The sequence below is a fragment of the Mixophyes fleayi genome, chromosome 4 (genome assembly GCF_038048845.1).
Source record: "Mixophyes fleayi isolate aMixFle1 chromosome 4, aMixFle1.hap1, whole genome shotgun sequence".
NCBI lineage: Eukaryota > Metazoa > Chordata > Amphibia > Anura > Limnodynastidae > Mixophyes > Mixophyes fleayi.
In genome coordinates, this window is record NC_134405.1 from 49859343 (window position 1) to 49872357 (window position 13015).

At 41.8% G+C, this 13015-nt stretch overlaps 1 protein-coding gene across 3 annotated transcripts in view; it reads left to right on the forward strand.

The window, feature by feature from the left end:
• LOC142151367 (perlucin-like protein) overlaps nucleotides 1–11641 on the forward strand; it is a 41962-nt gene extending 30321 nt beyond the window's left edge. For all 3 annotated transcript variants that reach the window (XM_075206931.1, XM_075206930.1, XM_075206932.1), the window contains 3 exons: nucleotides 7698–7861; nucleotides 10291–10400; nucleotides 11169–11641. In XM_075206931.1, the coding sequence (XP_075063032.1) occupies nucleotides 7698–7861; nucleotides 10291–10400; nucleotides 11169–11307 (413 nt within the window). In that variant the 3' untranslated portion in view covers nucleotides 11308–11641. The remainder of the gene's footprint in view (nucleotides 1–7697; nucleotides 7862–10290; nucleotides 10401–11168) is intronic.
• Nucleotides 11642–13015: the final 1374 nt, after the last annotated feature.

The window sequence follows — 13015 nt, forward strand, 5'->3', positions numbered from 1 at the left end:
CAGAGATAAAACGGGCCCGTAAGGAGATGTTTTCTGTCCGGGTCCGGATCACCGGCTGTATCACTCACAGATCCCGCTGTTCCTGGGTAGAGGGGAGTTCCCTTTCACGTTCTGCTTACGTCACCTCCTCCTTGCCAACGCGTTTCGAATACCAAATTCAAAGTTACCGTCACCAGGTCCACAGGCTGATCCCGATTTCTGTACTGTAAATCCTTAGGAGCAGTGCTGGACAGACTCACTGATACAGACACATGGGCTCATGCAGCTCCCGATCTTTACTGCCTGGACATGATCATTTGCCTGTATTTTTAAAATACAGGCAAATGATCATGTCCAGGCAGTAAAGATCGGGAGCTGCATGAGCCCATGTGTCTGTATCAGTGAGTCTGTCCAGCACTGCTCCTAAGGATTTACAGTACAGAAATCGGGATCAGCCTGTGGACCTGGTGACGGTAACTTTGAATTTGGTATTCGAAACGCGTTGGCAAGGAGGAGGTGACGTAAGCAGAACGTGAAAGGGAACTCCCCTCTACCCAGGAACAGCGGGATCTGTGAGTGATACAGCCGGTGATCCGGACCCGGACAGAAAACATCTCCTTACGGGCCCGTTTTATCTCTGAGTGAGGGTAAGAGTCCACCTTCACAAGAGAGTCGTGGATTGTACAGTAGATGTTTTTGTTGTTTTATCGGGATGTGCGCCCGTTGTTGAAATAAATGTATCTACGTTTTTACACATGAGGAATTTTCTTCCTTTTTTTCTATATTGGTACGGTGTACACTAAAACTGCAACTTTAAGAAAAAAGTCACTAACTGGACTCGTTCTTCCGTTTTGAGTGTAAGTGTACATTTTATTTATTCAAACTTCCAGTTTTCAACACGGGGTGTTGCATGTTGTATGGTATACTCCACCGGTGATTAGGGGAACCATAAAGAGTGCAACTGTTAAAAGCTTTTATCAAAGTTATTCTAAGACCCTATTTCTGGATGTTTTTTTCGTTTCAAATTCAATGGACTGATATGAGAAACAAGTGAATTGGAAGTAAAGTGGAAAACCTCATCAGCATTGACTTTTTTTATATGAGACTTTTCATGGACTTGTGCTTTATAGTGCACCAATAGCGCCATCTTGTTCCTTTTAATTTTGCATGTATAAGAATTGCGACTTACATCGGAGAGTTTGTATCTTCAAGATGCGTTTAACTTCAAACTCTTCACCTGAATTCGTCTTATCGGGAGAAGGAGGAGAAGATCTCTTGGAGAATTCATTAATAACGAATAATATAAAAAAGGGTGACATGCCCATAGATTTCTGTAGATGATTATTATGAGAGACTTCTGCCCAAGGAAGAAACTCAGTGCAAGAGGATTGTTGTTCGGAACAGAAACATTGAAAATAAGATTCCAAATCCTGAGTTTGGTCATTCGACTGCGGATGGTATTTTGAAGATAACTTTAGATTGATTCCTAAAAGTTTGCAAAAGGTTCTCCAAAAGCTAGAGAGGAACTGCTCTTCACGGTCGGAGATGATTTCCCAGTGGCAATCATGCAGGCAAAAATGTGAGGAATAAACAAGGAGGCCAGTTCGGAGGCAGATGGTAGTCCCTTGAGAGGAACAAAATGAGCGAATTTGGAAAATCGGTCAACATCTACTCATATGCAAGTGTGGCCATGACTGCTAGGAAGGTCAGTGATAAAATATTCATGCTGGACCATGGAAATTCCGGAAAGGGAAGTGGAAGTAGGAGTCCGGCAGGAGAGTGTCTAGGAGTTTTGTGTCGAGCACAGATTTCACAGGTAAGGATATATTTTCGTACATCGGAGATCAAAGAGGGACACCAGTAAGAACGAGAAAGGAGTGTCACCGTCTTCTTAACACCAGCATGCCCTGAAAATTTGGAATTATGTGCCCACTTCAACAACTTGCTGCACAGACGGGAATCAGCAAAGGAACGTCCAACAAGAGGAGATTTGATAGATGCCTGCGTCAAGGTCAGAATATTGACAAGATTGATGATGAGTTTGGATGTAATAGAGGATTTGGAATCGTAGGAATCAAAGGATCGGGAGAGAGCATTGGCCCTAAAATTCTTGGAACCCAGCCGAAAGGTCAGTATCAGCTGGAATGTGCTGAAGAATAGAGACCAATGGGCTTGCCGGGAATTTAAACATTGGGCAGACTGTAACTAGGTGAGATTCTTATGGTCAGTAAACACAGTGAACGGAAAGCGAGCTCCCTCTAGCAAGTAGCGCCACTCTTCCAAGGCTAATTTGATAGCCAGGAGTTCCTTGTCTCCAATACTATAATTAGATTCAGTGGAAGAAAATTTTTGGAAAAGAAAAACACAAGGTGTCAGGTTACCAGAGGAATTCCTTTGGGACAGGACAGCCCCCACATCCACCGAAAAGGCATCGACTTCCATGAAAAAAGGGTTATGTTGATCAGGCTATCTCAAGATTGGGGTTGTAGAGAAGGCTTATTTGATAGCCTTAAATGCGAGAACACCCTTTTTGCGCCAAGACTTGACTTGACCTCCCCTACAGGTAAGGGTGGTGTGAGAGAAATAAGTGTGGAATATCCCTGAATGAATAGCTGGTAATAATGTGTGAAGCCAATAAAATGCTGAGTGGCTTTTAGCCCTGCTGGCTGGGGCCAGTCGAGGACAGCCTTCACTTTACTTAGGTCCATTTGAAGGACAGACCCGGACACAATGTATCTCAGAAAGGGTACCTGGGATTGGTCGAAGAGGCACTTTTCCAACTTGCAATATAAGTGATTTTTCCGTAAGCGGATTGAGGAAAAACCAGGAATCTTATCCAATCAGAATGGAGAGCTCCTACTAACAGCTGGTCTGGAATGTTGATGCAGGAGATAGAGCCATTGGAGACTCGGTTCCCATCTACTGCTTTGAGCGCCAACGGCTGTGGCATGGATGTAGTAGATAAATGGAGCTGAGAGACAATACTGGAAGATATGGAGTTCCCCGCGGATCCTGAATCCACGAAGGTAGACAGAGATTAAGATCCATCAGCGGAAGAGAGAGTAATGGGCATGAGAAACTCTGATTCTTTCTGGGAACAGGGAGAAACGGAGCAGGATCCTAGGCTGACCTCCCTACCATCGCCTAGGAGGTGGCGTTTCCCGGTCTCTTGGGGCATACAGAAAGAAGGTGTCCAGGCTCCCCACTGTAGAGACATAGCTGATTCTTCATGCGTCTATCCCATTCTTCAGGAGACAAGCGTGAATGGCCAATTTGCATGGGTTCCTCAGTGGGGAGTACAGGAGGTAGAAATTGAGGTGTCAGACGAGGAAAAGAGCGGCATCCACGATCTTGTTCCTGTGTGCTCTCTCGGTGATGAATATCCACTTTAATATATAAAGAAATCAAGTGGTCCAGTTTGGAAAGGAGATCACGTGATAAGAGCAATAAGAGCCTCGCCATTCCAGCGGAGTTTGGATGCCAAAGTCCGGAGTTTAACCCCACACTGGCACGCTGAGAGGGTACCTTGGCATAGGCTTAAAAGACCAGTGGCTGCAGAGGACACATGACCAGGCTCCTCGAATACCTTACGGAAACTTTCAATAAAAGCTGCAGAATCCTGGAGCAGCAGGTCATCATGTTCCCACAAGGGAGATGCCCAGGCAAGGGCTTGGCCTGAAAGGAGGGAAATAATGTATGCCACCTTAGTTCTGTCTGATGAAAAGTTCTCTGGTGCCAGTTCAAATTGTATGGCACACTGGTTAAGGAACCCGCGGCACCTTTTAGGTTCTCCATCATATTTCTCCAGAGGAGATATGCGCAACCCTCGGGTGCTGTAGAGCTGGTAGGGGCAGTGGCAGCAGAGGTGGTTAGGAGCAATAGAATGTACTGATATTGACCCCTGAAGACCGCACCCTGAATACACTGCAAGAGCTGGGCCTGATTCGTCTCTTGCTGGTCTACACGTTGGGCCAGACGTAGAAGAAGGTTCCGGGTCAAAGGCTCATCCTGTGTACTCATGCTCAGGGAGGATCCAGAAGTATGGTCAGAGACAAGTCAGATGTCAGAATCCAGACAGTGAGCAGTACCAAAAACGCAGAGCAAGAGAATAGTAAGGAAAAAGCCAGAAGTCAGAAACAAACAATGGTTACAGGAACAGGGAACTGGAGGCAGGAACGCTGGAGCTGGTGAACTAATACTCTGGCACCATACTGGGGTAAGGAGGAGCCTAAAATAGTGGTGGCCAGTTTTTTATAGGACACAGGTAATTTTGGCAGTCAGATGCACCTTACCGCCGATAACAGAAGAGGAGAGCGTCCCGTTTCCAATGCATGCGCGCGGGGCGTCGGAGGCCGAATCCAGAAGTGCGTCCTGTTGCCAGATCTTTTTTAGATCCTTCTAAAAAGAATTGGACATCTTGAGTTTTTTATATGCGGCTGAGAGGAGATAAATCTGGTAGGAAGTTTGGCTGTTATCAATATTACCGCTTATGAGATGTAATGAAATTTTAATATTTTTTAATAATAAAGCTCTAAAAAAAAGGGTAATCCGCCTAAATCCGGCTTTTGTTCTCTCTCTGTTCCATATTCCATATTTGGGAGTAAGAAGAAAGAGGATAGAAAAAGAAAAGAAAGAACAAAAAGACCCAATATTGAAGATGATTTTCGCTTGCCTAAGCATATCACCAAGGGGGAATACAGGATACTTACCTATCTAGGATGCTGGCATGAGATTTTTCTGAAGATCTAATGGAACTAATTTGAATTTATTTTAATATATATGTTTTATGTGCTTCATTAGGAATTTTATATATTATATATATTTTATATATATATGTATTTTCTGATGGTTTAGTTTGTGCCCTGTCCGATAGAATACTGAGCGTCATTGTACAAACTCTTGTATGTTTTGAATTGCTTTTATGGTTTAGTGGTATTCCATTTTTTTTTTTTCAAGGCTGCTGTGGTTATTGAGGCGCCCTAGATCTATTTCTTGTGTTGTAATATCTGTGATATAACTATCAATATAAATAATAATAATAAGTGCTAAAACGTTTTCTTGTATAACCTCTCCTATTAAAACAATTAAAACACATAAATTAATAAATGCTTCACAAATTTACAATTGTAAATCACTTAAATAGAAAACAGATTTCTCATGTAAAACCTGTTAATCAATAAATATACACAGAGTCAGCGGAGATGCAGAGGGGGGCACAGAGTCAGGGGAGATGCAGAGGGGGCACAGAGTCAGTGGAGATGCAGAGGGGGCACAGAGTCAGTGGAGATGCAGAGGGGGCACAGAGTCAGCGGAGATGCAGAGGGGGCACCGAGTCAGCGGAGATGCAGAGGGGGCACCGAGTCAGCGGAGATGCAGAGGGAGCACAGAGTCAGCGGAGATGCAGTGGGGGCGCAGAGTCAGCAGAGATGCAGAGGGAGCACAGAGTCAGCGGAGATGCAGAGGGGGCACCGAGTCAGCGTAGATGCAGAGGGAGCACAGAGTCAGCGGAGATGCAGAGGGAGCACAGAGTCAGCGGAGATGCAGAGGGGGCACAGTCAGCGGAGATGCAGAGGGGGCACAGAGTCAGCGGACATGCAGAGGGAGCACAGAGTCAGCGGAGATGCAGAGGGGGCACAGAGTCAGGGTAGATGCAGAGAAGGCACAGAGTGAGGGGAGATGCAGAGGGAGCACAGAGTGAGGTTAGATGCAGAGGGGGCACAGAGTCAGGGGAGATGCAGAGAGGGAACAGAGTCAGCGGAGATGCAGAGGGGACACAGAGTCAGGGGAGATGCAAAGGGGGCACAGAGTCAGGGGAGATGCAGAGAGGGCACAGAGTCAGGGGAGATGCAGAGGAGGCACAGAGTGAGGGGAGGTGCCTTAAAAAAATGATGGAGACTCTAAAGCTGCCGCGAACTGCAAAAGTTTGGGAACCACTGAGCTATATCTTTTTTTAGTAATTGGTGTAAGTTGTAAAAATAGTTATCTCAGGAGTAGTTTGATACAAACGGGCCACAATATCTTAGTGATCTCAGTTTATGAACTTCTATGAGTAGTTGAGTTGGAGGGTGGGGGGTGGCTGGTGGGGTTCAATAACATTTATTATGCACAAACCCCTACTGTGTCCCCCGTATCCCTGGGAATTTGAACTTTGAAACCAGACCTACAAATATAAAGCAGTGGGGCTGTAAAAATCCAACCAAACATAAATGATTATAATCTGTGTTCATTAATTGCAAAGATGCCAGACACGATACAAAAGTTTACCAATGAATGCAATTTTCTGCCAACCGGACAATTTCTTCAGAAGTAGGTGATTCTTACAAGGAATGACCATTAACGGAGCACAGTTCACTCCAAGTGTAGTAGCGCTGCTCAATCTGAAAACCACTATCTGGTAGAGCAGTTTTGTTCTTGTTGCCCCCCCCTGGTAAACCAACATACTGTCCCCTGTACATACAGAGGCTGCCAAGAAATATTCCTTTTCTGGACATACTCTAACTGTACCTACACTCAGTGGCCGCTTTAGTCAGAATTTTTTGTAAACAACATGAATCCATGGGCCCATCCTTCTTTGTGTCCATGGTGCAGTCTGGTGGTGGTGATGTAATGGTGTTTGCAATGTTTGCAAGACCATATGCCCCATTGATACCAATAGAGCATCATTTAAATGTTACAGCCTACCTGAGCATTGTTGCTGACCATGTTCCACAGTCTACCCTTGTTCTGATGGATACTTCCAGTAGGTTTATGTGTCATGTCACAAAGCACACGTCATCTCAAGCTGGTTGTATGAACATGACAATGAGTTCAATGTACTCCAATGTCCTCCACAGTCACCAGAACTCAGTCCAACAGAGGACCTTTGGGATGTGGTGGAATGGGAGATTTGCAGGCGACTAATCTAAAGCTACAGCGTGATGCTATCATGTCAATATGGACCAGAGTCTCTAAAGAATGTTCCCAGCACCTTGTTGAATCCATACCAAATTCAGGCTATTCTGGGGGCAAAGGGAGATCCTTCCCAGTACTTGAAAGGTGTACCAAATAAAGTGGCCACTGATGGCCTGAATCATGTTCGAATGTACGTCTATTTGTGTAGGGTATATGTGAAACAGCTCTGCTCATGCTCAGAAATGGACTTTATGCCAATGAATGCAATTGCATGCAATACATGTCTGAACACAAACTACTGCCTTCGAAATGAGAGGCAGAATGGGGAAGGGAAGGAACGGACTAGTGTAGGACATGTTCAGTAAGGGCATGTAACATTTAGACTGAGTGTACTTACATCCAGATTCAAATGGAAATGTGGCTTGGTTTTGAATACGGTCATGACTACGCACAAATTTCGTGCTCAATTTTAAAATTCACCTTACGTGCGAGTTGCGTTAGGACATAAATCAGGCCCTGAGTATACAAGGATACAATCTGTATGCCTTATATTACTCCACTCAGTGTTTAGTAACCTGTGGCTTTTCAGCTGTCTTAAAACTACAATTCCCAGCATGTCTTGCTCCATTTTATAACACTCTGGCAAAAATGGCCAGAGCTTCTCATACTTCCTGTCTGCTAGCTACTCTCCTTTCCATATGCTGTTCTCTAGTCTCGTAGTGCAAAACCTGAAGGGACCATAAAATATTTCTCCTTTCATTGAGCTAATGATATCATGTCTCTCAATTTCTGTGCACTTACCTCACTCTTTTCTCTCTCTTCCCAAGTGGACACCACAGAAGGCTCCTGCAAGACTTGCGCCCATGGATGGAAAATGATTCGTTCCAATTGTTATTATTTTCAATCAAATGTTGCATCATGGCAGAGGGGTGTAGATGAATGTGCAACGCGTAATGCTGTCCTCCTCGTTATAAAAGACAAATTTGAAATGGTGAGTCCCATACCTTGGTTACAGAACCGGCTTCCTTCTCCTTGTACCATGATTTTCTCTATGACACATGCTGAGACAATTTTGAAAATAGTTCTACGTGTTCATTGTATTTATAAGCTGGTGCTACTACTACTACTACTACCGCCACTACCAATAACAATCGGTGAGGTTAATGGATGCCATACTTTTTAGCCTTAAGAAGCAGGTATGGCCAACCTTTGTTCATATATATATATATATATATATATATATATATATAAAAGAAAACAGGCATACTCTGCACTCTCCAAACACATAATTAATGCTGTACCAAGTACTGTTCTATATTAAAAATAGGGAATGTTAGTTCCACATATTGCAATATATGTTAAGCTGACCAACTCACGCCAAAGTCTTCCCATTATATCTAATATATATAAGCCTAGCGGCGTGTGTTAGTGTGTGTGTGGAAAGGGCTCATCCAATTGACCTGAAATTTGGTATACTGACATTATTTGACAAAAAATTATAATAGTGAAGTCAGTTAACTTCCATCATCCCCCCCTTCTCCCCGTGGGAGGGGTAGTAAAGGTTAAATTTACCAGTTGAGGGCTCAAACTCTTGACCGTGTGGGTATTTATTTACCAGAGCCTGTGTTTGGTCATGGACAATTGTATGTAGCATTTTCACGAGTACGGAGAAGCATTGATGTGAAAGTGCAGGTTATGAATACTGCCCTTCAAGGAAGACTGATTGAGCACAGCGATAAGGTGTTTAGCAGAAACGTTGTGTATCGAGAGGTTTTAGAACAGTAAGACGATGGAGATTAAGGATGTGGCGATGAAGGATGAGGTGATGGAGAAGAATGATGAGGTGGTGACATGTGGACAAAACCAAGTTAAAAAAGGGCGCTTACGTCGGGAAGTAACCCTCTTCCCCTGAGGAGGCCTGGCCTAGCCCCAAATGCATGGCAAGAACCTTTTTAACACCTTAAGTAGCTTGATTTGACTAGAATGCATGAGTATCATGCACGGGTTAACTTGTGTATGTATATATATATATATATATATATATATATATATATATCTAAAAGGATGTGCATATCTGAGCTGAAAAATATATATATATATACAATACACAAAGTGGTTTACTCCCCTAAATATGTCCATAATGCTCTCTCCCACCACTTTCCAGCAAGTTTCCATGTTAGCAGAGAGGATATTCTGTTACTGAGAAGTCGGGTGTAAACAATAGACTTGTAGATTTGCTCTGCATATATATCTTTTGGATTTGTGGATTCATACAGGCTGGTTATGTCACAGCAGCTTAACTCACTGCAGTTCATTTTTTTTTTATATCTAAATGAGATTCCATTATGACATGTAGATGCTCTTGTAGATGCAAGAAAGATGCAGCGGCCTATAATTCAGTTGCTATAATACTATTAAACATTACCTTTTAATAGAGATGCAGGAGAAAGTCACATAGAATTATGTATATTAGCTTTATGCATCATGTGTGAAAATGTTCATTTTGGGTTTGAGTAGTCCTTTGAACCATTTATTCACCTAAAGGAATACCATCAGTACATTTTAGAAGAATGTCATTGCAAGTATTCATTTAGTACCACCCCTAACACTGTGGTCGGAATTTGAATTCTGTAAATCTGGGGGTATATTTACTAAATTGCGGGGTTGAAAAAGTGGAGATGTTGCCTATAGCAACCAATCAGATTCTAGCATTCATTTTGTAGAATATACTCAGCAAATGATAACTAGAATATGATTGGTTGCTATTGGCAACATCACCACTTTTTTCAAACCCGCAGTCTAATAAATATACCCCCTGGTGTAAGATTTCAGTTTCTGCACAACCACTTCTGCCGTGCAACTGGATAAGTAAAAAAAAAACCAATAATTGTAATAAATAGTTGTCTACAAATGCTTATGTAAGATGTTAACACATTATACAAAGTAGCATGTATATACTGTTTCAAAACTGGTTCCTCTCACTTGTTTTATTGCATGTTCCTTTTGTTCCTTGTATGTTCCACTGTATATGTCTGTATAGCAAGGGTATGTGTGGGTTTTCAGAACAGGAGAGGGGATTTAAATGTAATCATGTAAAATATGCTCACATGGAACAAAAATAGATAAGTATGGCATATGTGAATCATGCTTTAGGGTAGACCACAAATTAAATTGTACAATAACTATATACAGTAGCGAAATATATCCGTATACTCTACGTGATGGTACAAAATGGTATTGTTCTATTATTGTTTATTTATTTTTAACTTTTGGATACAATTTCTTAACTTGGTAAATTCCAGGCACCTGTAAGTCCTCAGACATCATCCAGTATACAGTGCTACAAAATATGCAGGCACTATATTATGAAAGAATAGTAATGCAATTATGTATTTAATTATTATTATTTTTTATTGCCAGAATGCTTTGCTGCCAATCATAGGAGTGAAAAGATACTGGATAGGACTGAAGCGGGATACTGAGGATACTGAGACGTGGGTTTGGGCAGATGGGACACCTCTGTCATTCAGGTGAGTTTGGCAAGATGGTAGTAAGTAATCTCTGGAATAGGAGGTTTGGTTTCAGAGTAATGCAATAACAACAGTGCAAGTTGAATTTTAACAAGAAATCTGTATACCTTCCACAACAGCATTATCAACATGAAGCTGGTATAGCCCTATATACCAGGCCTGAGTGGCAGCACTTTCTCCCCTTGGGGGAACATCATAGCAATGCAAAAAAAGAATAAAAATGTTTTGTATTTGTACTCTTGAAACAGGTTGCAATTGTTGAATATTATGATAATTTTGCATTAGAGTTAGCCCGTTGCCTACATGTACAACTACGTATGAGAACTCTAAGGAATTATCCCTAATTTTTCAGGATTTACAGCAGAGGGGTCAGGGATCTACTAAATGTATATTTTCACCAACAGTGGTAAAATCACTATTTTTAATGATTTACAGGTCTGCTAATCACCAAATGTAGTAAAGGAAAACAATCCTCCCCTAAACATTTGCCATAGCAGAATCATAGAATAGGCAGATGTCAAGGCACCCCTCTGGAGTTGCCAGGTAAATTCCAAATGATCCTGCATTTGTGTTAATTGTTTTCATATAAAGTGGCTGTCATGATGGACATTCTGCAAATGAGCATGACACAAGCCAGTGATAAAACAGAATCCCATCCCACAGACACTGTTTCACCCTTATTGGGACCTCACTTAACTAATTCAATTCTGAACTATCATGTCAGAGGGACATGTTATTCATATGGAATATTTGATTTTCTTATTACAGTGCCTGGGATGTAGGAGAACCCAATAATGATAAAGATAATGAACACTGTGCAGAGATCCTTGGAGGAGTTCAAACGTGGAATGACCGATCATGTGAGGACAAGCAGGGCTACATATGTAAAGGAGTGTGGAGCTGCTAAGAGAGATACTGTACAGTGCATGTAATACACGTACAACATACAGTTCATTATGTTTCCTATGCTTATATCCCACTGCTCTACAATTAGGGAAGAGGCGAATGTTGAGTGACAATTCAGTGATCTTGGGCTCAGTTGAGCAAATAATAACTGGAAAAACATGGGCTAATTCTGTGAAGGGGAGAGGGGCTGAGGATAAGAGGAAAATGTGGATATAACGTGAAAGTACATGGAAGTAACTGTCATGTACTAAACTTCACATATATTTCTTTATGGCCAGACATTTCTCATTTTTTTCTGTGTGTCGATTAAACCATTAAACATTTTGAATTACCTATTTATTTTATACCATTTTATTGAACCGATTAGGCTTTTTTTCAGCAGTATATTTATTTCATATACTTTATATCAGGGTCACAGGCAAAATATGTTTACTGAATTGAGTGAGCAGTATGCCTAACCTTATACTTAATGGGCCTCATTTAGAGCTAGGAAGGTGGCAAGAGCAGGGTGCCGGGCATCATGAAAATAAAGGTTAAGCCCATTTGGCTTCTCCCCTTGCCAATGCTGGGGTTGCATTGCATGTAATATATAATGTGTAATAGGTGTTTTTAAGGTTATGCTTTCTTATTATTTAAATGTCACCAGATCGGTCCTCTATGGACTGCTGGGTAGCTTAATATGTTCCCTAAAGAAGCTACTGTCGCTTGTGGTCATCAGGGCACCCATCCATTCTGAGGAATCCTGGGAGTTCTAAACATGATGAGAAAGACTTTGCGCAGTTTCCTTCACCGGCGGTCAGCTATGCTGTTCTGGAGGTGCCCGTCAGTCCAGTGCAGAATCCAGATAAAAGGCAACAAAGAAAATGTACGAACAGATGTAAATCACTCTCCCACTAAAAAAAAGTGATCCAAGCCCCAGCACTCATACTCATAGCCTGGGCCGGTTGTGGTAATTGCAGGGGAACAAACAGAGTGGCATTCTCCACCAAGAGCTGCAACAAATGTTAGGTTATGACAGGCTGGGCTGGTCAAAAACAATAATAGTAAATTCCGTTAGGGCACTTCACTCAGATATGCAGCCGTGTAAGTACATGGAACGACCACCAATATTCAGAATGAAATTGCACAGAAGAAAATAATATATACATACACTTGCGCTCTCTTCTCAGTGTACTGGGATGATAACAATAAATCAAAGTTGCCTTCCTCAAATGCAGACTTATAAAAGATGGGACCCCAAAAAGGACTCATTGGTCCAAGAGACAAAACATATACCAACATGGTGTAGTATGTAATAGTTATTCAAAATGTAAAGTTTACCACCATATGTAAGGAAGTCCTCAATATTCCACCATAATTATCCAACGTGTGAGAATAACTCAGTGCTTCTTCACTTCAAACCACACCCCTTACGGTATATGCTTACTCAAAAGTGGAAGGAAGGAGGATATTCTTAATGAAGGTTGTATTTCATTCCTGCGTCCAATTCTTCAATCCATACACTCATCCATATAGATGAAAAAGAATAATAAGGGAACAATCTTGTCCATAATAAAAATGTTTTAATCATAAAACTGAATAAAAAGAATAAAATAAATTAACAGAAGTACAGAACCCGTACCAAATGGCAAAGACAATAACAGCATATAGAGGGTCAAACATGATTATAGGAAACCTGTTGACAGATGTACAAACTCCAACTGCAATCC